Source organism: Octopus sinensis, linkage group LG2 (assembly GCF_006345805.1).
Source record: "Octopus sinensis linkage group LG2, ASM634580v1, whole genome shotgun sequence".
NCBI classification, from domain to species: Eukaryota; Metazoa; Mollusca; class Cephalopoda; order Octopoda; family Octopodidae; genus Octopus; species Octopus sinensis.
Window position 1 is genome coordinate 197216397 of NC_042998.1, and position 26697 is coordinate 197243093.

General features: G+C 38.2%; 1 protein-coding gene across 1 annotated transcript in view; it reads left to right on the plus strand.

Annotated features, from left to right (window-relative positions):
- LOC118762224 (trichohyalin-like) overlaps positions 1-26697 on the plus strand; it is a 236536-nt gene that overhangs the window by 141376 nt on the left and 68463 nt on the right. The window contains exon 19 of the mRNA XM_036500774.1: positions 12412-12525. Coding sequence (XP_036356667.1) covers positions 12412-12525 — 114 coding nt within the window. The remainder of the gene's footprint in view (positions 1-12411; positions 12526-26697) is intronic.

Genomic DNA, 26697 nt, shown 5'->3' on the forward strand with positions numbered 1-26697 from the left:
ACTGGAGCCTGGTCCAACCCATGCTAGCATGGAAAACGGACGTTAAACAATGATGATGATGATGTTAGAACATAGCATGTTGTGTGCAGTGTGGAAATTAAGATATCTTGTGTAGTGTACAGATTGGAAATTAGGGCATGTTCAGTGGTATACAATTTTCCTGGTGCAGCCATCTGGTTCGCCAGTCCTCAGTCAAATCGTCCAACCCATGCTAGCATGGAAAGCGGACGTTAAACGATGATGATGATGATGATGATTATAAAGTACATTGGAGCAGTAGATACATATTGTATTTGCTTTACTGTAAAAAAAAGACCCGGCTAATGTACGCTCTCTCACCATTACAATTGCATCTCTTCAGATACCATAAAATGAACAATCAAATGCTACCAACCATACCTGAAACTCTAAAAAATTTCAATGACTTTGCCTGTTTCTTTGAGAAATATTGCATTGCACCTGTTGATTTTCAAGTTATACATCAGCTGTATTGACCAAAGAACTGTGTATAGTTGAATGGTTATAAGTATTGACCCGACTGGTAATATTATTATCTTATGTTTATTAATAGGTGCTGCACCACAAATATCCGAAAGTCTGTCTGGTGAAGAAGAAATGGAAGAAGAAGAGCAAGGTATATTTTGTGTTTTACTGAATTGGAATGTATAAAATTGTAATAGAGTTTAGTAAAATTTATATATTCACAAGTCCCACCTCCGATGGGCAGGGCATGTCTCCAGAACGGGGAACCATCACCTTCCAAAGGTTGCCCTGTTTGGCGAACTCTCCACCGGCCACCGAGTGAGAGGAGCTTCGAGGAAATGCTACAAAGACTGCCTCAAGAAGTCTCTAACAGCATGTCATACTAACCACCGATGCTGGTCAGACCTGGCTGCGGACCGTGATGTCTGGCGCCACACGATCTTCATCGCAGTCAGCAAGTTTGAAGAACAAAGAAGAGACGCACTTAAAGACAAGAGACGCAGGAGGAAGGCACGAGCCGCCTCTGACACCACACCTGATGTTACCTTCGTCTGTGGACACTGCTCATGGACCTGCCTTTCCCATATCGGACTTGTCAGTCATGAGTGTGCATGCACGCAACGTGGACAGCCTTCCTGATCTTCATTCGCGAAGCCGAGCCGTGATGATATATTCACAATTAAATTGCAGAATATTTTTGCCTTTTAGAAAATTCCATGATCAGTCATGAAATTTTCTGTCATTTCTTTGTTTACTCTTAAAAGCATTTAGTCTTAGTAACTCTGGCATGTTCCAGAGATAGGTTTTTTCCCCAATCTCTTCCTACTATACATCAATGACTTACTTGCTGCCACATCCAACAAAACTCATTATTATCTAGGTAACACTATCTTTAATTCCTCCTTAATATTCTCTAACCATGCATTATCTACTTGTAAGCTTGACATCATATCTCAAACCTACACTGATCCATTAAAGAATTTATCACCCTTTAGAAGACACCAGCTGTTCCTTTGTCAAGAACTTTGGTGATATAATTTATGTTGTACCATGCAGGAATTTAGTAAATGTATTTGGTGAACCTCTGGCACTTTCTTCTACAACAGATGGAAATAACCAGCAGAAGTACCTTCTTCTCACCTTCACTGCTATATCTCATCAGACAAAGTAAAATACACCGTTTAATCCTTGCTTCACATACCTGCAACTCTTAAAACTTCAACGACTCTGCATATTTCCTGTAGAATCATTGTATTGCCCCTACAAATCTGTAGTTGTATATCTGTTGTGTGGAGAGAGGATGGATCTTGGTCAGAAAACCTGACCAAGAGTGTTTAGTTAGTTGGTCAATTGAACTACCAGGCTCATCGAATTAGCAAGTGGACAAATATTCCACTGACTCATGTAGCTTTAATATACATATGTATCTGTACTTACCTTGGATCGTAGGATGACCTGCTGTGCTTGAAGAGACCTATTGAGTCAAGTACATCAACATCAACATCAACAAAATCAAATGGAAATTGTAGTTGTGATACCTGTGCCAATGGCACGTAAAATGCACCATCTGTACGTGGCCGATGCCAGCACCACCTTGACTGGCTTCTGTGCTGGTGGCACCTAAAAAATACCATGCATATGTGGTCAATACCAGCGCCGCCTTGACTGGCTTCCGTGTTGGTGGCATGTAAAAACCACCAACTGATCGTGGCCGTTGCCAGCCTCCCCTTGCACCAGTGCCGGTGGCACATAAAAAGCACCCACTACACTCATGGAGTGGTTGGCGTTAGGAAGGGCATCCAGCTGTAGAAACACTGCCAGATCAGACTGGGACCTGGTGCAGCCTCCTGGCTTCCCAGACCCCGATTGAACCGTCCAACCCATGCTAGCATGGAAAACAGATGTTAAACGATGATGATGATGATGTGATATCAAACAAGAAGGCTGGACCTTTGAGATACTGCTGTAGTTTATCCAATGAAATTCCATATGTACATGATTTTGAACTAAACAGTTTCACTCCCAAAGTATAGATTAAACATGAACCTATAGAAAACGACACTTATCCCTGATGCTACACAGCAGAATTGAAACTGAGAACTCATAACTGTGAAGCAAACTTTGGAAATACCTTGCCACACTCTGCCTTTTCACTGGAGAAATATGTAAGATAGTTCAGTGACTACAGGTATCAACTCTGTAGTTAATATTATTTTATTATGATTTTATTAATAGCTGTAGTATCACAAAGATCTTAAATACTACCTAGTTTAGAAGAAAAGAAAGCAGAAAAAAATGTAGTGTCAGGTAAATTTCATGTTATATTTTGCTGGAAATTTGTTAGATTTAAAATATATTTAGTAAAATTAACCACAGAGTATTCTCTGGATATTTTTACATTTCAAAAATTTCCGTTTTTCTATTTTTATTGTTACAATGCATTGCATGTGTATCATATCAGGAATAGTTTAGAGGTGAGTGTATATAGTAATAGACTGTTTCTACAACATGTTGTCTGGTGACTGTTACCGCATAGAAAATTTTGATTAGATGGAGTTATTTTGTCTGGGAAAAAATATGTGCATATAAAGTATTAATAAATCTATTGTTGCTACTGTTATTATTGTTGAATATCTATTCAGCTTGTGTCTATACAGTAATTATCATTGTTAATGCTGCAGTTGCTATTTAGAATTTTCAGGAAGCTTTAATTCATACCATCATCATCATCATAATCACCATCCTTATCAATCACCACTACTATCAACATTATTATTTTAAGGTCCGTTTTCCGTGCTGGTGAGTTAGATGATTTGTGATTTACAGATCCAGCACACTGGATGATTAAAAACTACATTATATATTCCATTGGGATGTTAGAACATAGCATGTTGTGTGTAGTGTGGAAATTAAGATATCTTGCGTAGTGTACGGTTTGGAAATTAGGGCATGTTCAGTGGTATACAATTTAGGGTGGTGTATAAGGTTGCATTAATAATATACTTTGTGTTGTATAAACCCCATACAAAAGAAACTCAAATCCTTCATTACCCCTACATGTAACCATTCAAAGTTCCATTCCTGTGCAATTTCCCTACAAATATTGAACAAGAGATGTTTAAATGGCACAACAACAGTATTACACCAGAACATTCTGCATAATTATATATTGTAGCGGCACCTATTGGAGAAAAAAAGAAAGCAAAAGGCAAAATAAAGAAAGGTATGGTTTACAAAATGTTCTACTGGAAAATTTTATCATTCTTTTTATAATATATATTTATCAATATTTAAATTTTGGAATAGTTTTACATTTTAGCAGAAACCATGGTTGATGTTTTCCTTTTTATGGCTACTTAATCCTGTTAGGAAATGTTTGGAAGGTAGAATTTCCAAGTTGTTGATGGATGGATGGAAGCACTCCGTCGGTTAAGACGACGAGGGTTCCGGTTGATCCGATCAACGGAACAGCCTGCTCGTGAAATTAACGTGTAAGTGGCTGAGCACTCCACAGACACATGTACCCTTAACGTAGTTCTCGGGGATATTCAGAGAGTGACAAGGCCGGCCCTTTGAAATACAGGTACCACAGAAACAGGAAGTAAGAGTGAGAGAAAGTTGTGGTGAAAGAGTACAGCAGGGATCACCACCATCCCCTGCCGGAGCCTCGTGGAGCTTTTAGGTGTTTTCGCTCAATAAACACTCACAACGCCTGGTCTGGGAATCAAAACCGCGATCCCATGATCGCGAGTCCGCTGCCCTAACCACTGGGCCATTGCACCTCCACAATACTATGTTGATAGTATAATATTCAAGAAGCATATAGGGGATGTTGGGTGTGGTACATACAGATGTCAGTCTGATGAGTTAGATAGCCAGAACATATTATAGTTAGTGTTGTGTGTTGCAGTGTGAACATGCATGGAATGTAGTTCAGAATTAAGTGTATGTTATCAGTGTCAGTCTGAACATGATGTATAGCTTATGTTGGATGCAGTGAGATTGATGGAAAATGTTTCATGGATTTGGATAGTTAGTCTATTATATTCTTTTTCTTAAATTCCTGTGACACATTTTTTCACGCTAAGAGTTGCTGAAGCATGGAACAAACTGCCGGCATCAGTTGTTAGTTGTCGGAGCACTGCATCCTTCAAAACTTCCATGATTCCTGAGATTCGCCAACACTACACCTGATTTTCTTCCCTCCATACACACGCAATAATTACTCTGAGCACCTTTTCAAACTCCACCTGTCTAACACCTGTGGACATGTTTACAAAGTCAGAAAACAGCACAGCTCCTTCCATGACTTTCGGAAACATTTTTTCACGCTAAGAGTTGCTGAAGCATGGAACAAACTGCCAGCATCAGTTGTTAGTTGTCGGAGCACTGCATCCTTCAAAACTTCCATGCTTCCTGAGATTCGCCAACACTACACCTGATTTCCTCCCCTCCATACACAAGCAAGCATGTATCTGACTCATACACTGTTCACTTCCCAGACACTTATACATTACTGCATATGCTTTATATGTACCTTTGACAAGTTGTGGTGCACCTGAGCACTGTATACAATGATTTCATTATTATTATTATTATAAAAGACAAAGTCGCTGCTGCACCTGCTGAAGGAGAAGGAAAGGAAAAGAAGGGTGACAGGAGATGAAGAGGGTTTATTTAATATGACATAGATTTTACTGTAAAGCATCATAAAAAAAATTTTAGGCATAGGAATGGCTGTGTGGTAAGTAGCTTGATTACCAACCACATGGTTCCGGGCTCCGTCCCACTGCGTGGCACCTTGGGCAAGTGTCTTCTACTATAGCCTCGGGCCAACCAAAGCCTTATGAGTGGATTTGGTAGACGGAAACTGAAAGAAGCCCGTCATATATACGCATACATACATAAATATGTATGTGTGTATACGTTTGTGTGTCTGTGTTTGTCCCCCCCACCATTGCTTGACAACCAATGTTGGAGTGTTTACGTCCCCATAGCTTAGCGGTTTGGCAAAAGAGACCAATAGAATAAGTACTAGGCTTACAAAGAATAAGTCCTGGAGTCGATTTGCTCAACTAAAGGCAGTGCTCCAGCATGGCCACAGTCAAATGACTGAAACAAGTAAAAGAGTAAATATCAGAAAACACCTGGTGGAGAAGAAAAGGAAACAAAAGAAATATTAGAAGCAGATATGCTTTGTGTAATATTCTACAGGAAATTATGATTCTTTCCGCAAAATTTATGCATATTTAAATTTTAGAATATTCTAGAGCCTGTGTTTAATCTTGTTTTCATATTTATAAATACAATATTTTGTTAGAAAATGTTAGGAAGGTAGAGTTTTACAGAGTGTTGATTATGTATAAACTACAGCATAATATTCAAGATGTATCATACAGGGTACAGTAGAGATGAGGACATGGTGTATTTGAGATATACAGAAGACATATATTTTACTAGCAGTATCGCCCGGTGTTGCTCGGATTTGTAAAGGAAATAACTATATAAACATTTTTAGAGAGTTACTTCCCTTATATAACCCGAGCAAAAATCATTAAAAATGCGGAAAAATGATGGTAAATTTTTTTTTTTAATCGTAGACTCATCGTAGATGCGCGCTAATACCCAGAAGGGCTCGATATGAATGACGACTATAAGATACCCGCTTTTGGTTAAACTGCACCGCAAAATGTGGGAGTAGTTAGGAATCTAAATCAGAGGAGACAGAGTCTCACACACACAACTTCAATTTTATATATATTTTATGTACACGGTGTGTTGCATCATCATCATTGTTCGACCGTGGTCAAGACAATGGAATTTACTATGTTACACCAGACTTCACGGTCCATCATAGCATTACGGAGGTCCTGTTGCTGGATGCTTGTATCCCTGGAGATTACATCAGGGTAGGAAAGTCTACGCCCTCTGATATCACGAGTAGATGGGTTCCAGAGAAGAAGAGTAGAAATTACCTCGTTTTCACCTCTACAACAATGTCCAGCAAACTGGACTCTTCTACCTTTCACAAGAGATGATACAGGTGGTAATTTCCCATATATTTGTACTTTGGTTGGATGACGCTTCCACGAGAGATTTTGAGCTCTCATAAGGAGGTGAGTGTAAGTTCCATCCAACTGCCTCTCAAGCTTCTTTGATAACGTCCAGGTTTCTGAGCCACATAGTAAAATTGGTTCGACTGTGGCTTTGAAGATTTTAAGTTTGAAATCTCTACTTAGATTTGATGACCAAATCTTATGAATTTCATTACAGGCTGACCAGGCCATATCCTTTCTACTTAGAAAATCTTTTTCAGAGGATGATATGTATGACCCAAGATATTTGTATTCAGAAACATATTTAAGAGTGTGTTGCAATGTAAACATAATGTTAGGTGAAGTGAGTATAGTACAGTATTGAGTTCAAGTTATCTGAGTTAGAACATGTTGTATGAGGCTTAGCTTAGATTGGGAGTGAAAGTTTGTTCTGTTGAGCCCAGTGGGTCTGATAGAAATTATTTTGTCCATTTGAATATTTTGTCCATTGTATTCTATTTCTTAAGTTTCTGTGGAGAAAGACAAAACTGCTGCTGAAAAAGAAGAAGAGAAAGAAGTAGAAAGAAGAGAAAGAAAAATAGGAAAGAAAGAAAGTGTGGAAAAAGGAATGGTATTGGGTGAGAAAAAAGGTATGTTTAATATGATATATATATTCTATTGAAAAACTTTACTTGTGAAGACCTGTTGAAGCAGTGAAAATCAAAATCGTAATCAATCAACATTAATGGAATTTGTAGCTGTGATACCAGTGCCGGTGGCACGTAAGAGAACCATCTGAACGTGGCCGTAGCCAGCGCTGCCCTGACTGGCCTCCGTACCAGTGGCACGTAAAAAGCACCATCTGATCTTGGCTGTTGCCAGCCTCGTCTGGTCTCCGTGCCAGTGGCACGTAAAAAGCACCGACCGGTCATGGCCATTTGCCAGCCTCGTCTGGCACCTGTGCCGGTGGCACGTAAAAAGCACCCACTACACTCACGGAGTGGCTGGTGTTAGGAAGGGCATTCAGCTATAGAAACACTGCCAGATCATACTAGAGCCTGGTGCAGCCTCCTGGTTTCCCAGACCCCAGTTGAACTGTCCAACCCATGCTAGCATGGAAAGCGGACGTTAAACGATGATGGTGATGATGTAAAGCATCATAAAATATCTTTAAAGAACAGAAATCAGCCAGCTTCATGTTGTTTTCCTATCAGCGTGGAATGGAATTATTGATGTAGTGAAGATACAGATGTAGAATTATCCCTAATGCTCTTGACATGCATTGCATATAAAGTCAATGACATGTGATAGAGATTGATAGATATTGAGGCTTGGTACAACTTTTTATGGATATAGCCTCCTTGACTGGCTTTGCCGCCTTGACTGGCTTCTGTGTCGGTGGCACGTAAAAACCACCGACCGATCATGGCCGTTCCAGCCTCCCCTGGCACCTGTGCCGGTGGCACGTAAAAAGCACCAACTACACTCACAGAGTGGTTGGAATTAGGAAGGGCATCCAGCTGTAGAAACACTGCCAGATCAGACTGGAGCCTCGTGCAACCTCCATGGCTTACCAGGCCCCGGTCGAACCGTCCAACCCATGCTAGCATTGAAAACAGGCGTTAAACGACGATGATGATGATCATCATCATCACTGCTTTGAAAGAATTGCTATGTAGCCCTCTTCGTGAAGGACTTTTATGTTAAGTGGTGCAAATTCTCTGAGTATCATCCCAACTTATTTTTAGAATGACATTGTAGGGTCGGAGTGAGAGGCTGGATCTAACCAGTTTGAACATTAAACAGGTTGAATAATTTGACTGGACTATGGCCAGTTTAAATGTCAAAAGATTAAATTTTGAAATCTTTTAATATGTTAGTAGAATCCATGGTAGCTTCATAGTTTGTGGATGATGTATGTACTACAGAATGACATTATGCTTTCTTTTGTAACATTGATATTTCAGTGACATGATTACTTAATTTTAGAATGACATTGTAGGGTTGGAGTGAGAGGCTGGATCTGGCTGGCTAGTTTGAAGATGTTATTTGTGGTGTTCTGTAGAGTATAGTATATGCTGTCATTTGCAGTGTGAACATGATGTCAGGTGCAAAGAGTATGATGCATAATTATGTGCATGTTGTCTGCATTAGTTAGAACATGTTGTACGAGGTTGTCAAGATTGGAAGTGAAAGTCTATTGAGTTGGGTGCAATGGGTTTGACAGAACTTACTTCATCTATTTAGATGTTTTGACCAATGTATTCTATTTCATAAGTTTCCAGGAAGAAAGAAAAAGTTGCTGCTGTACCTGCTAAAGAAGAAAGAAAGAGAAGAGAGGAAAAAGAAGTGGAGGAAGGTGTTAAAAAAGGTATGTTTAATATGATACATTTTCTACTACAAATCATTATAAAAATATCTATGAAGATCAGGAAACCCTCAGTTCCCTGATGTTTTGCTATCCATGTTGACTACACAGCCGAGGGTGGAATTATTAATGTTGCGAAGTGACAGTTGGGAAATCATCAACAGAGTTCTTGACATCATCCTCATCATCATGCTGGCATGGGTTGGACGATTTGACTGAAGACTGGCGAACTAGATGGCTGCACCAGACTTCATTCTGATCTGGCAGAGTTTCTACAGCTGGATGCTCTTCCTAACGCCAACCACTCCGAGAGTGTAGTGGGTGCTTTTTACGTGCCACCAGCACGAGGGCTAGTCAGGCGTTACTGGCAACAGCCACGCTCAAATGGTGTTTCTCACGTGCCACCTGCACAGGAGCCAGTCCAGTGGCACTGGCAACGACCTCGCTCAAAGGTTTTTTCGTGTACCACCAGCACAAGTGCCAGCAAGGCGATGCAGGTAACAATCACGCTCGAATGGTGTTTTTTATGTGCCACCGGCACAGAGGCCAGCTTGTTGCTCTGGCGACGATCACACTTGTATGGTGCTCTTAGTGCTCCACTAGCATGGATACCAGTCATCAAATTTGATTTCAATTTCGAATGCCTCAACAGGTCTTCGCAAGCAGAGTTTAGTGTCCAATGAAGGAAAGGTATGCATCAGTGGGCTGGTTACACCCCTGGCATAGGCCACGAGGTTATGGTCTCACTTGGCTTGCTGAGTCTTCTCAAGCACAGCATATTTCCAAAGGTCTCGGTCACTAGTCATTGCCTCGGTGAGGCCCAATATTCGAAGGTCATGCTTCACCACTTCATCCCAGGTCTTCCTGGGTCTACCTCTTCCACAGGCTCCCTCAACCACTAGGGTGTGGCACTTTTTCACACAGCTATCCACATCCATTCTCGCCACATGGCCATACCAGCACAGTTGTCTCTCTTGCACACCACATCTGATGCTTCTTACGGCCAACTTTTCTCTCAAGGTACTAACACTGTCGAGTATGAACACTGACATTACACATCCATCAGAGCATACTGGCTTCATTCCTTGCAAGTTTACGCATGTCCTCACCAGTCACGGCCCATGTTTCACTGCCATGTAGCATCGCTGTTCATACACATGCATCATACGGTCTACCTTTTACTCTGAGTGAGAGGCCTTTGTCACCAGCAGAGGTAAGAGCTCTCTGAACTTTGCCCAGGCTATTCTTACTCTAGCAGCTACACTTTCAGTGCACCCTCCTTCGCTACCGACTTGGTCACCAAGGTAATGGAAGCTATCAACTACTTCTTGTTTTTCTCCCTAGAATGTGGCGGAAGTTGTTCTCTGCACATTTTCAGTGGTTATTGCTCCTGAGCATCTGTCATATACAAAACTGATCATCCCAGTTAGCCTTCCTTTGATATTGCTGCACTTCTTATGTGTCCATAGCTTACACTGGGTACATCTTATAAAGTTCCTATCTCTGCCTTTTCTACAGATCAAGGAGGTGCATCTACCTGAAGAGATTTGTGGTTTGCCTGCCTTCCTACTTATTAGGACTTTGGTTTTAGCTATGTTGACTCTAAGGCCCTTTGATTCTAATCCTTGTTTCCACACTTGAAACTTCTCTAGTTCTGATGGTGACTCAGCAATTTGAGCAAGGTCGTCAGCATAGAGGAGCTCCCAGGGGCATCCTGCCTTGAATTCCTCCGTTATTGCCTGGAGGACTATGATAAATAGGAGGGGCTGAGGACTGAGCCTTGGTGGACCCCTACCTCTACCTGGAATTCTTCACTGTACTTGTTGCCAACCCTCGCCTTACTGACAGCATCCCTGTACATGGCTTGCACAGCTCTCAATAACCATTCGTCTATCCCTAGTAGTTTCCTCATTGACCACCAGATAAGGGATCGGGGGACCCTGTCAAAGGCTTTCTCTATGTCAACGAAAGCCAGGTACAGAGGTTTATCTTTGGCTAGGTATTTCTCCTGCAGCTGTCTTACCAGAAATACAGCATCAGTGGTGCTTTTTCTTGGCACGAACCCAAACTGCTTCTCATCTAAACTGACTCTCTCCCTAATTAGTTGAGCTATGACCCTCTCTGTGACCTTCATTACCTGATCTAACAACTTGATACCTCTGTAATTATTTGTATTTCTTTCTCCCATTCATTTTCTTTATTGAGCAACCTTTCATAGTGGCCTCCCTAAACCTCTCTCATTGCAGCCTCATTTAGTGCAAGAGAACCATCATCCATGTGGACACATTTCTCTCCTACAAATTTTTTCATGGGATGCCTCCCATGAACACGTCTAAAGGCTTTACACCATCCCCACCCCTACTTAGGATTTATCTCCTACTAGCAGTATCGCCCGGGTTTGTAAGGGAAATAACTATATAAGCATTTGTAAGGGAAATAACTATATAAGCATTTTTAGAGAGTTACTTCCCTTATAGATGCCAATTTGGGCTTTCTTAGCCATTTCTGTTTTGGTGTCTTGAAGCCATGAAGTCGTTATTCTAAAAGAACGCTGGTCTCCTTGACAACGCTTTACGACATTGATTTCCTTACACTCCCTTCCCCACAGCTTCACGAGGGAGGGAAGAAGGGGGAGAAGCAAACAGGTGCAGGTGTGACCATGGACGCCAACTCCGCTGCAATCGACACACGAAAAATTATGCATTAAAATGGAATAAAAAATGATGTTAAATTATTTTTAAAATTGTAGACTCATTGTAGATGCGCGCTAATACTCAGATGGGCTCGATATGAATCACGACTATAAGATACCCGAATTTGGTTAAACTGCACCGCAAAATGTGGGAGTAGTTAGGAATCTAAATCGAAGGGGACAGACACTCACACAACTACAGTTTTATATATATAGATGTAAGGTAGTGGTCATATAGTGCAAAAATATGATAGTGTAGTGTATGTAGGTTGAACTGAAGGCTATTGTTTGTTTATGAATTCTGCCAAATGCAAGCTCTCTTTTTAGGCACATGATGCTACTGTCCCCTGTCCCAGGGTCTCACAGCCCCATACCTCCCACACCCTTGGAGTTGGCACTCTCAATGTTGGCACACTGAAAGGTAGGTCTAGTGAGATCTTGTTTTCTTTTTATAGTCACAATAACCTGTCAGAAAATGTCAAGATATTTGTTTCATAATTTGTAGATAATGTATGTACTACAGAATAATATACTAGATGAATTCTGTTGGGTATTGTAGTGATGGGTATTATAGTGGCAATACAGAAATCAGGTATAGTGTTTGAAGGTGTTTCGTAGAGTTTAGGAGATGCTGTCGGTTACAGTGCAAACTTGATGTTAGATGCAATGACTATAGTGCAGAATTATTAAGTGCATGTTGTCTGCGTTGGTACATGTTGTAAGAGGTTTTTATTTAGAGTAGAAGTGAAGGTTTGTTGAATTGGATGTAGTGAGTTTAATAGAAAATGCTTCATCCATTTGAATATTTCGTTAATTTTACTCTATTTCATAAGTTCCTAGAAAGAAAGAAAAAGTTGTTGCACCTTTTAAAGAAGGAGAAGAAGAAAGAGAGGAAGAAGGAGTGGAAGAAGGAGAGGATAAAGAAATGGAGGAAGGTGTTAAAAAAGGTAAGTTTAATATGATACATTTTCTACTGAAAAGAATTATAAAAACATCTTTAACCCTTTAGCATTTAAACTGGCCATATCCGGCCCAAATATGCTTCCTGTTTTTTGTTCTAACTGGCCAGATCAAGCCTATCATACCTACCCTTCAATGCCATTATTAAATATACAGTCACGTCATTGAAATTTCAAGGCTGCAAAATAATACAGGATTAATTAAAAACAATTTGAATGAAAAAGTGTTACCTTTGACAGAATGATCTGAATGCTAAAGGGTTAAAGATCAGGAAACCCTCAGTTCCCTGATGTTTTGCTATCCATATTGACTACACAATGGCCCAGTGGTTAGGGCAGCGGACTCGCGGTCGTGGGATCGCGGTTTCGATTCCCAGACCGGGCGTTGTGAGTGTTTATTGAGCGAAAACACCTAAAAGCTCCACGAGGCTCCGGCAGGGGATGGTGGTGATCCCTGCTGTACTCTTTCACCACAACTTTCTCTCACTCTTACTTCCTGTTTCTGTTGTACCTGTATTTCAAAGGGCCGGCCTTGTCACTCTCTGTGTCACGCTGAATATCCCCGAGAACTACGTTAAGGGTGCACGTGTCTGTGGAGTGCTCAGCCACTTACACGTTAATTTCACGAACAGGCTGTTCCGTTGATTCGGATCAACCGGAACCCTCGTCGTCGTAACCGACGGAGTGTTTCCATCCATTGACTACACAGCTGAGGGTGGAATCATTAATGTAGTGGAGAGACAGTTGTAGAATTATCACCAGAGTTCTTGACATCCATTGCATAGAATTGAAGTCAATGCTATGTGGTAGATATTGATACAAAAAAGTTTGGTACAGCTTTTTATAGAGCAAGCACTGCTTTGATAGAATTCTTTAATCTTTATTGATAATGGCTTCTATGTTAAGTGGTGCAAATTCTCCGAGTGTCATCCCAACTGTTGATATTATTGTATTCTGCATATTAAATAGGGCAGTGTTGCCTAATGGAGAAGAAAAGGAAACAAAAGATACATTAGAGATGGATATGTCTTTTAATTCTTTTAGAAATATTTATTTATCTTTATTCAATCCTTTATCGCTCAGATTCTGCTGTCAAATTGTTATACCTATTTATTCATGTTGCTTTGAATTAATTGTGCATTATTTTGCAACTTTGATATTTCAGTGATGTGATTGTATATTTTTAGAATGACATTGTAGGGTTGGAGTGAGAGGCTGGATCCTGGATCACCATTAAACAGGTTGAATAATTTGACTGGATTATGGCCAGTTTAAATGTCAAAAGATTAAATTTTGGAATGTTTTAACATGTTAGCAGAATCCATGGTTGAGCTTGTTTTCCTTTTTATGGTTACAATAACCTGTCAGAAAATGTTAAAATAGTAGCTTCATAGTTTGTAGATAATGTATGTACTACTGAATAGTAGTAGGGTATTATTGTGATGAGGGAAAGTTGTTGGTGGCACATACAGAAATCAGGTATAGTGTATGAAGCAGAACATATTATTTTTGGTGTTTTGTAGAGTTTAGGATATGCTGTTGGTTGCAGTGTGAATATGGTGTTAGATGTAATGAGTATGGTGCAGAATTAAGGGCATGCTGTCTGCATTTGTTAGAACATGTATAAGGTTAAGTTTAGATCAGAAGTGAAAGTTTGTTGAGTTGGGTGCAGTGGGTCTGACAGAAAATATTACATTCATTTAAATATTTAATCCATTATATTCTATTCCATAAGTTCCAAGGAAGAAAGATAAAGTTTCTGTATCGATTGAAGGAGAAAAAGAAGCAGAAGAAGGAGTGGAAGAAGGAGAGGAAGAAGGAGAGGAAGAAGAGGTAGAAGACGTGGAAGAAGAGGAGGAAGGAGTGGATAAAGAAATGGTGGTGGGTGTTAAAATAGGTATGTTTAATATAATACATTCTCTACTGTAAAGTATCATAAAATTATCTTTAAAGAAAAGGAAGCCCCTGGTTTCCTGATATTTTGCTATCCATATTGACTACACAGCTGAGGGTGGAATTATCAATGTATTGGAGAGACAGTTGTAAAATTATCACCAGAGTTCTTGACATCCATTGCATATAATTGAAGCCAATGATATGTGACAGATATTGATACAAACAAGTTTGGTACAACTTTTTATAAATATGTGTAAGCACTGACTTAATAAAATTATTTAATCATTATTGATAGCCTGATTAAAAGCTGCACTCCATGTGGACATTTTGGCTAGCTTCTGCGGAGGGCTAATTGGGTCTGCAGCCCCAAACTAAAGAGAGCAATAATAATAATAAAGCATTTGTTGTTACCCTACCTTTATGATATTACTTTAAATTCAGTTTAAATAAAAAACTTGCAATTTTACAAATTTTCGGAGTTCTTTTAAAATTTGAATAGAAGACGTATATGTATATACATGTGTGTATATACATATATCAACATCATCATCATCTTTTAACGTCCGTTCTCCATGCTAGCATGGGTTGGACGGTTCGACCGGGGATCTGGGAAGCCAGAAGGCTGCACCAGGCTCCAGTCTTATCTGGCAATGTTTCTACAGCTGGATGCCCTTCCTAACGCCACAACCCTTCCTAACGCCAATATATATACATATATATATATATATATATATATATATATACTAAGCAATTAAGGGTTTAGCAACGAATTGCCTCACCACACACCGAATTTAGAAATAGCAGTCAAAGAGTTATAGCTATAGCTATAACTCTTTGACTGCTATTTCTAAATTCGGTGTGTGGTGAGGCAATTCGTTGCTAAACCCTTAATTGCTTAGTATTACTTAATTTTCCTCGAATGAGGCTTTTACATGCCGAAATCTACTTGGTGTAATTAATAATTATTCCAAATTAACTAATTTCACCCTTTATTGTTACTGATATATATATATATATATATATATAATATGTATGTATATATGTATTGTAACTTTGTGTCTGTGTTTGTCCCCCTCCACCACTAAATAATTACTTTTGTGTTTACATTCATGTAACTTAGTGGTTTGGTAAGAGGCCAATAAAAAAGTAGCAGACACACAAAAAGAAAGAACTAGTGTCGATTTGTTTGCTAAAAATTCTTCAAGGTGGTGATCCAGTGTGGCCATAGTCTGATGACTGAAGAAGATAAAAGAACCACTAAATTCCTTAGTAGAACTTAAAGTTAAGGGTGGTAACTCTTGTACTTCCCATGGCCACTTTACCTGCTAGAAATAGCAACACAAATGCTTTTAAATCAGATCCCAATGCTGGATGTTTAAGAACCAAATGAAGGGCAGAATTCCAATCCTGGGATCATCCTGATTCCAAAAAGGTAATGTATGCCTATGTAGACCAAATGTAGACTGAGATACAAGGGTCCCAGACAGACAGAATTTCACTTTTATTGATATAGATGACATATATATTAAGTGGTGCATATTCTCCGAGTATCATCCCAACTGTTGATATTATTGTATTCTGCATATTAAATAGGGCAGTGTTGCCTAATGGAGAAGAAAAGGAAACAAAAGATACATTAGAGATGGATATGTCTTTTAATTCCTTTAGTAATATTTACTCATCTTTATTCAATCCTTTATCGCTCAGATTCTGCTGTCAAATGTTATGCTTATTTATTCATGGTGTTCTGAATTAATTGTGCATTATTCGGCAACATTGATATTTCAGTGATGTGATTGCTTATTATTAGAATGACATTGTAGGGTTGGAGTGAGAGGCTGGATCCTGGATCAACATTAAACAGGTTGAATAATTTGACTGGATTATGGCCAGTTTAAATGTCAAAAGATTAAATTTTGGAATGTTTTAATATGTTAGCAGAATCCATGGTTGATCTTTTTTTCCTTTTTATGGTTACAATAAGCTGTCAGAAAATGTTAAAATAGTAGCTTCATAGTTTGTAGATAATGTATGTACTACAGAATGACATTATGCTTTCTTTTGTAACATTGATATTTCAGTGATGTGATTGCTTATTTTTAGGATGACATTATAGGGTAGGAGTGTGTTATGGGGATAATAATAATAATAATAATGGAACACCTCTCCCACATGACGCGTGGTGTGTGCTAGTCATTACAAATACTGTGACATTGAGAAGTCAGCGAGGTCGGTTATAGACAGTTGTGTCTTACTTGTCTAATTAACTATATTGCTATACTGAAGTGGACGTTATAACAGTCTGACATTGGATTACAACAGTAGTGATGAGGAATTAACAAACTCAAGAAGATTAAACAAACTCACAAGGAGTTACAAAACTCCACAAAAGTATGTGAAAAGTCTGGCTGCATCCGAAAAAATATATTATGAAACAAAAATAAACACAAAATTTATTACACGAATCTGTTACCACCACGACAGTCAACTATTTGGTGCTGAACACGAGTTTGATATTGAATACATACACGAATTTTCCACTCTGATAGCTCTTCCCAAGACTGCAAGATGGTGTAGAAGTATTGCCAGTCTATCTCTCTCACTAATTTGTTCGCCTGCGAGCCATCTAAAGTTAATAATGATTCTGCTAATTCCACGTGTAAACATGTGTTGAATAGAACTCACTGAATAAATCTTAATTAACTGTGTTGTCAATTGTATGCATCTGACATATGCTAACGTGTATGCAACCAGACTTTTCACACAGAGGATACAAATTTTGCGGTATACAAAAGTATTAAATTATGGAAGATTTGTTGGCTGGTAATTATGATTACAAAATGGAATATTTACTGTCAAAAAACTAGGGCATGCATATGGTTTGTCCAGGCGGATACCGAAACACTGAGCCATTCAAAGATATGGTAATTGTAGCATTAACATCAGAAGGAGGAATAAAAAATGCAGTGTGGAGTGTGGTACGCAAATTACTGGTGACCCTTGAAGACATAAAATGAAATGTAGAAAAGGACAAATTCATAACAGAAATAAAAAGAATACTGTGGACAGGAAAAGTAAATAGGAACAGGATTGGTGCAAAACGAAACCAAGATGTGAACCTATACTCAGTTTGTGATGGTGTACTGATGTATGCACAGAGAGTAGTGATAGCTGAAACACTGCAAAAGAAAATGTTGAGGGAATTCCATGTTGGACATTCTGGTATTTAGAGGATGAAAGCTTTAATGTGTAGCCACATGTACTGGCCTAAAATGGATAAAGAAATCAAAAATTTAGTGAAAGGTTGCAGAGGATGCGCTCTAGTGGCAAAATTATTGACGATAAAAAGTGAACCATGGCCAAAAGTAGATGTTTCATGGTCAAGACTACACATTGATTTTGCTGGTCTCTTAAGCAGTTCATAATCTTTTGTGGTAGAAGTTTCTCTGAATGGCCAAAAAATTTTTAAATGTAAAAAGCCAACCTCCTCAACTACGACAAACTTTCTGCATGAGCTGTTTGCAAGATTTGGTTTCCCAGACTCGATAGTTGGAAGCCCTTCGTCGATTACGATGACGAGGGTTCCGGTTGATCCAAATCAACGGAACAGCCTGCTCGTGAAATTACCGTGTAAGTGGCTGAGCACTCCACAGACACGTGTACCCTTAACGTAGTTCTCGATGATATTCAGCGTGACACAGAGAGTGACAAGGCCGGCCCTTTGAAATACAGGTACAACAGAAACAGGAAGTAAGAGTGAGAGAAAGTTGTGGTGAAAGAGTACAGCAGGGATCACCACCATCCCTGCCGGAGCCTCATGGAGCTTTAGGTGTTCTCGCTCAATAAACACTCACAACGCCCGGTCTGGGAATCGAAACCGCGATCCTACGACCGCGAGTCTGCTGCCCTAACCACTGGGCCATTGCGCCTCCACTAGACTCGATAGTGTCTGATAATGAAATGCAATTTGTGTCTTTTGAGTTCAAAAACTTTTGTTAAATGTTAATCGTAGAACATGTAACTATGGTACCATACCATCCCAAATCTAACAGACAAGCAGAAGGCTTTGTTGATACATCCAAGAGGGCCCTAAAAAAGTCAAATAAGGAAGTTATAGATGAGGTAGCCCTACAACAATTCTTAAGATTATACCACGTGGCACCAAATCCAAACACACCAGCAAGTATGTCACCAGTGGAGCTGATGTTTATGAGGAAAATAAAATCAGTCTTCGACTAATTGCTATCTGGTAAGAAAAGAAAAATTGCAATGGATAGTACAGCAAGATATTTCAAAATTAGTGAAAATGTGTTTGTTAGAACATATAAGATGGCTTGATTACCAAATGCATAGAAAAATGCTTTACTTTGTATAAGGAAGAAAAAGGGTATAGAAGAGACACAGATTTGTTGTGAGTGAACCCAAGAGAATGGAAGAACCAATGGAATGGTTATATGATACTTTTAAAGTACCAGTGCCACTACAAATAATTGAACTCAGACACACAAGCAAAAGAAAAAGAAATATATGGAGTTCCTGGAATTAGCTGAAAAATGAAAAAAATATTAAATTCATAACTGTATAAAAAATACTCAAAAAAAGGAGGTGGGGGTGATATGAAAATTATTGTTATTAAAAAGAAATAAAATTACATTTCCTAAGGAAAAAAAAACTTAAAAAGGGAGATGTTATGGGGATAATAATAATGATAATAATAATGGAACACCCCATCATGTGTCAAGTGGTATGTACTAGTCATTACAAATACTGTGACGTTGAGAAGTTGGTGAGGTTGGTCATAGATAGTCATGTCTCACTTGTCTAACTAACTATACTGCTATATCAGAGTGGACTTAATAACAGTTCGACATTGGATTGTGAGAGACTAAATCTGGCCAGTTTGAACATAAAACAGGTAGAATAATTTGGCCGGATTACAGCCAGTTTAAATGTTAATGGGTTAAATCTTGGAATATTTTAACATATTAACAGAATCCATGGTTGATCTTGTTTTCTTTTTATGGTCACAATAAGCTGTCAGAAAATGTTAAAATAGTAGTTTCATAGTTTGTAGATAATTATAGAATAACATTCAAGATGTATCCTGTTTGGTATTATTGTGATGAGGGAAGATTGTTGGTGGCGCATACAGAAATCAGGTATAGGGTATGAAGCAGAACATGTTATTTTTGGTGTTCTGTAGAGTTTAGGATATGCTGTCGGTTGCAGTGTGAACATGGTGTCAGGTGCAATGAATATGGTGCAGAATTAAGGGCATGTTGTCTGCATTAGTTAGAACATGTATAAGGTTAAGTTTAGATTGGAAGTGAAAGTTTGTTGAGTTAGGTGCAGTGGGTCTGACAAAATATTACATTCATTTGAATATTTTGTAGCAAGTAGCCATTTTAAAATAACGTGCCAATTGGTGGTAGCTGGCAATATGACGTAATGTCGTGTTGACGAAGAAATATTATTGTCGTTTTTCCATTGGTTAATGTAACTGCTCATATAAGGATTCTAAAAAGTTACTTAAAGAATATTTGTAATGGATTTCGATTCTTTTAAGTCAAGTTGAGCAGTTATAAAAACCCTGGATTTTGGAAAAAAACTTTAGTGTTTGTTGGATGTAACTGAACTCCACGACACTCACTCCTTTGAGACATTGGTGATTTTTATGCCATGTCCAAGGAAAATCCAACAAGTCTATTTTGAATTGTTGTTATTTATTTATTAGTTAGATTTATGAATTAGCTAGTGAAATATATAGTTGTACTTCTACACGACGAAAATTATCTTTTCTTTCACATGTACATAATATAAAATGTTATATTTATATAATAAAACTAATTAAGAAAATGTTTTCTCTTCACGTTTTTCACATTTTTCAACAAATATGCATTTCTGTAACCATTAAATTATATTTTCTTATAGCGGTTAAATGAACACGATAATATTATACATACATGACGCTAATATTCTTAGTGTTCCATAAGTATATTTCTCTATGGCGTTATATACTGTAGTTCGGATTTGTGTATAATGATAACACTTAAGTTATAAGTGACGTTTTAATCATTATATACACCCTTACTTAAAAAAGCCAAATAAAATAATCTATTTCCCAATCGGAAACACAATAAATAGCATTACATTACTGTAACAAAACTAATTAGAGAATATACGATATTAATATAAGCTAAGAGAAAGCTCATGGTAGCCTAAAACAGCCTATAATTTAATCTATTATATTCTATTCCATAAGTTCCTAGGAAGAAAGTTGCTGTATCTATTGAAGGAGAAAAAGGAGAAGGAGAAAAAGGAGAAGGAGAAAAAGGAGAAGGAGAAAAAGAAGGAGAAAAAGGAGAAGGAGTGGAAGAAAGAGAGGAAGAAGGAGAGGATAAAGAAATGGCGGTGGCTGTTAAAAAAGGTATATTTAATATGATACATTCTCTACTGAAAAGCATCATAAAATTATCCTTCCCTGGTGTTTTCCTCTCCATGTTGAATACACAGCTGAGGGTGGAATTATTAATGTTGTGAAAAGACAGTTGCAGAGTTCTTGATATCCATTGCATAGAATTGAAGCCAATGACATGTGATAGATATTGATACAAAAAAGTTTGGTACAACTTTTTATAGATATGAGTAAGCGCCTCTTTAATAAAATTATTTAATCTTCATTGATAATGACTCACACGTTAAGTGGTGCAAATTCTCTGAGTATCATCCCAACTGTTAGTATCATTCTATTCTATATATTAAATATACAGCTCAGTTGAAAAGAAAAACAAACAAGATTACACTAAAAACAGATAAATTTTAAAACTTCTTTAGTAATATTTATTTAATTTTATTTAAATTTTGGAATGTTTTAACATGATAGAATAATCCATAGTTGATCTTGTTTTCTTTTTATAGTTACAATAACCTGTCAGAAAATGCTAAACTAGTAGTTTCATAGTTTGTAGATAATGTATGTATTACTGAATAGTAGTAGGGTACTATAGTGATGAGGAAAAGTTGTTAGTGTGGTGCATACAGAGATCAGGTATATGTGTGTGTGAACAAAACATATTAGTTTTGGTGTTCTGTGGAATCTAGGATATGCTGTTGGTTGCAGTGTGAACATGACGTTAGGCGCAGTGAGTATAATGCATAATTAAGTGCATGTTGTCTGCATTAGTTAGAACATGCTTTGGGTTTGTGGTGTTATTGGTTGTGATGAGCTATGTGGTGTTGGTGGAAGGGATTGCAGATGAGGTAGACGGAAGTGAAGACTGCAGAGGCCATTTGAATATTTTCTTAATTTTACTCTATTTCATAAGTTCCTAGAAAGAAACAAAAAGTTGCTGCACCTGCTAAAGAAGGAGAAGAAGGAGTGGAAGAAGGAGAGGAAGAAGTGGGGGAAAGAAGGAGTGGAAGAAGTGGAGGAAGGAGTGGATAAAGAAATGGTGGTTAAAAAAGGTATGTTTAATATGATACATTCTCTACTGAAAAGCATCATGAAATTATCTTCCCTGTGTTTTCTTCATGTTGAATACACAGCTGAGGGTGGAATTATTAATGTTGTGAAAAGACAGTTGCAGAGTTCTTGACATCCATTGCATAGAATTGAAGCCAATGACATGTGGTAGATATTAATACAAAGAAGTTTGGTACAACTTTTTATAGAGCAAGCACTGCTTTGATAGAATTATTTAATCTTCACTGTTATATGTTAAGTGGAGCAAATTCTCTGAGTATCATCCCAACTGTTGATATTATTCTATTCTATATATTAAACATACAGCTCAGTTGAAAAGAAAAACAAACAAGATTACACTAAAAACAGATAAATTTTAAAACTTCTTTAGTAATATTTATTTTATTTTATTTAAATTTTGGAATGTTTTAACATGATAGAATAATCCATAGTTGATCTTGTTTTCCTTTTTATAGTTACAATAACCTGTCAGAAAATGTTAAAGTAGTAGTTTCATAGTTTGTAGATAATGTATGTATTACTGAATAGTAGTAGGGTACTATAGTGATGAGGAAAAGTTGTTAGTGGTGCATACAGAGATCAGGTATAGTGTGTGAACAAAACATATTAGTTTTGGTGTTCTGTGGAATCTAGGATATGCTGTTGGTTGCAGTGTGAACATGACGTTAGGCGCAGTGAGTATAATGCATAATTAAGTGCATGTTGTCTGCATTAGTTAGAACATGCTTTGGTGTTTGTGGTGTTATTGGTTGTGATGAGCTATGTGGTGTTGGTGGAAGGGATTGCAGATGAGGTAGACGGAAGTGAAGACTGCAGAGGCCATTTGAATATTTTCTTAATTTTACTCTATTTCATAAGTTCCTAGAAAGAAACAAAAAGTTGCTGCACCTGCTAAAGAAGGAGAAGAAGGAGTGGAAGAAGGAGAGGAAGAAGGAGAGGAAGAAGTGGAAGAAGGAGTGGAAGAAGTGGAGGAAGGAGTGGATAAAGAAATGGTGGTTAAAAAAGGTATGTTTAATATGATACATTCTCTACTGAAAAGCATCATGAAATTATCTTCCCTGGTGTTTTCTTCTCCATGTTGAATACACAGCTGAGGGTGGAATTATTAATGTTGTGAAAAGACAGTTGCAGAGTTCTTGACATCCATTGCATAGAATTGAAGCCAATGACATGTGGTAGATATTAATACAAAGAAGTTTGGTACAACTTTTTATAGAGCAAGCACTGCTTTGATAGAATTATTTAATCTTCATTGTTATATGTTAAGTGGAGCAAATTCTCTGAGTATCATCCCAACTGTTGATATTATTCTATTCTATATATTAAACATACAGCTCAGTTGAAAAGAAAAACAAACAAGATTACACTAAAAACAGATAAATTTTAAAACTTCTTTAGTAATATTTATTTAATTTTATTTAAATTTGGAATGTTTTAACATGATAGAATAATCCATAGTTGATCTTGTTTTCCTTTTTATAGTTACAATAACCTGTCAGAAAATGCTAAACTAGTAGTTTCATAGTTTGTAGATAATGTATGTATTACTGAATAGTAGTAGGGTACTATAGTGATGAGGAAAAGTTGTTAGTGGTGCATACAGAGATCAGGTATAGTGTGTGAACAAAACATATTAGTTTTGGTGTTCTGTGGAATCTAGGATATGCTGTTGGTTGCAGTGTGAACATGACGTTAGGCGCAGTGAGTATAATGCATAATTAAGTGCATGTTGTCTGCATTAGTTAGAACATGCTTTGGTGTTGGTTGTGATGAGCTATGTGGTGTTGGTGGAAGGGATTGCAGATGAGGTAGACGGAAGTGAAGACTGCAGAGGCCATTTGAATATTTTCTTAATTTTACTCTATTTCATAAGTTCCTAGAAAGAAACAAAAAGTTGCTGCACCTGCTAAAGAAGGAGAAGAAGGAGTGGAAGAAGGAGAGGAAGAAGTGGAAGAAGGAGTGGAAGAAGTGGAGGAAGGAGTGGATAAAGAAATGGTGGTTAAAAAAGGTATGTTTAATATGATACATTCTCTACTGAAAAGCATCATGAAATTATCTTTCCCTGGTGTTTTCTTCTCCATGTTGAATACACAGCTGAGGGTGGAATTATTAATGTTGTGAAAAGACAGTTGCAGAGTTCTTGACATCCATTGCATAGAATTGAAGCCAATGACATGTAGATATTAATACAAAGAAGTTTGGTACAACTTTTTATAGAGCAAGCACTGCTTTGATAGAATTATTTAATCTTCATTGTTATATGTTAAGTGGAGCAAATTCTCTGAGTATCATCCCAACTGTTGATATTATTCTATTCTATATATTAACATACAGCTCAGTTGAAAAGAAAAACAAACAAGATTACTAAAAAACAGATAAATTTTAAAACTTCTTTAGTAATATTTATTTAATTTTATTTAAATTTGGAATGTTTTAATATATTAGTAGAATCCATGGTTGATCTTTGTTTCCTTTTTATGGTTACAATAACCTGTCAGAAAATGTTAAAATAGTAGTTTCATAGTTTGTAGACAATGTCTCTTGAAGCACTCCGTCGGTTACGACGACGAGGGTGCCGGTTGATCCGAATCAACAGAACAGCTGCTCGTGAAATTAACGTGTAAGTGGCTGAACACTCCACAGACACGTGTACCCTTAACGTAGTTCTCGGGGATTTCGCGTGACACAGAGAGTGACAAGGCCAGCCCTTTGAAATACAGGTACAACAGAAACAGGAAGTTAAGAGTGAGAGAAAGTTGTGGTGAAAGAGTACAGCAGGGATCACCACGTGGGGCTTTAGATGTTTTCGCTCAATAAACACTCACAACACCCGGTCTGGGAATCGAAACCGCGATCCTATGACCGTGAGACCGCTGCCCTAACCACTGGGCCATTGCGCTTCCACTGTAGATAATGTATGTACTACAGAATAGTATTCAAGATGAATCGTGTGGCAGGGATGAACAGCATTTTGTCAACAGGGGTGTCGCATCATATCATTTCCAAGTAGGATAAAACATATATGCATGAAATATTTCTTGCCCACTTTAAACTGAATTTTTTTGCAGTTCTTCTTAATCTTATTTGTCTTGGTATGAAAGTTTACATTAGGCTGGCATCTCTTTCAATGTTTCCAAATGTACATCGAAAGAGAGAAGGAAGGAGGGATGAAATTAAATGTAAAATTAAAGCACAAGTTTAAGAGGTGAGAAATAGTAAGATTAATAAATGGAAAATTTGAGAAAAATTTTTGGTTTGTAAAAATTAGTAACCTAGAAACTCCTTGAGGGCCGCACAACAACATGTCAAGGGCCGCAGGTTGCCTATGCAAGCTGTAGGGTATTAAAGTGATGAGGAAAGATTGTATGTGGCATACATAGAAATCAAGTAAGATAGGAGGATAGGAAGCATTCCGTCGGTTATGACGACGAGGGTTCCAGTTGATCCGAATCAACGGAACAGCCTGCTCGTGAAATTAACGTGTAAGTGGCTGAGCACTCCACAGACACGTGTACCCTAACGTAGTTCTCGGGGATATTCAGCGTGACACAGAGAGTGACAAGGCCGCCCTTTGAAATACAGGTACAACAGAAACAGGAAGTAAGAGTGAGAGAAGTTGTGTGTGGTGAAAGAGTACAGCAGGGATCACCACCATCCCCTGCCGGAGCCTCGTGGAGCTTTTAGGTGTTTTCGCTCAATAAACATTCACAACACCCGGTCTGGGAATCGAAACCATGATCCTACGATCGCGAGTCCGCTGCCCTAATCACTGGGCCATTACCCTAACCACTGGGAACGCGGTGTGCTCTTCCTAGCAAGTATAGTGTATGAAACAGAACATGTTATTTTTGGTGTTTTGTAGAGTTTAGGATATGCTGTCGGTTGCAGTGTGAATATGGTGTCAGGTGCAATGAGTATGGTGCAGAATTAAGGGCATGTTGTCTGCATTAGTTAGAACATGTATAAAGGTTAAGTTTAGATCAGAAGTGAAAGTTTGTCGAGTTGGATGCAGTGGGTCTGACAGAAAATATTACATTCATTTGAATGTTTAATCCATTATATTCTATTCCATAAGTTCATAGAAAGAAACACAAAGCTGGTGTTGCTGCATCTGAAGAAGAAGAAGGAGCAGAGAAAGAAGGAATGGCAGAAAGAGAGGAAAAAGAGATGGTGGTGGGTGAAGAAAAAGGTATGTTTAATATGATACATTTTTCTACTGAGAAACATCATAAAATTGTCTTTAAAGACCAGGAAGCACCCAGTTTCTTGATGTTTTGCTATCCATGTTGAAGACAAAGCTGAGGGTGGAATTATTAATGTAGTGAAGAGAGAGTTGTAGAATCACCAGCAGAGTTCTTGACATCCATTGCATATAATTGAAGTCAATGATATGTGACAGATATCGATGTAAAGATGTGTAGCGATATTTGATATCCTCACTGTTTGAGAGACACAATAAGAATGATCTCGTTTGAGATTACAACCATCTTTGCCTGCTTTGACCCTGTTGTGACCACTGCTCTAATTGGTTGGCATCTAGCGTGGTTTGTATCCCTACTTATTTCGCGCCAGAGTGTAAAGCCAACCAATCAAGGCCATCGGATAAGGCCTGCTTTATTCGAGCCTACCACAGGCTATAAATAAGCCAGCTTTCATTATTCTCGGTCTTTCGACTCCAGACCTTTTAAGGTCTAGCCATGTTCCAGCGACAGACGACCAGCCTGCCAGATGCCAACCAATCAGATCAGTGGACACAACAGGGTCAAACCAGCCAAAGATGG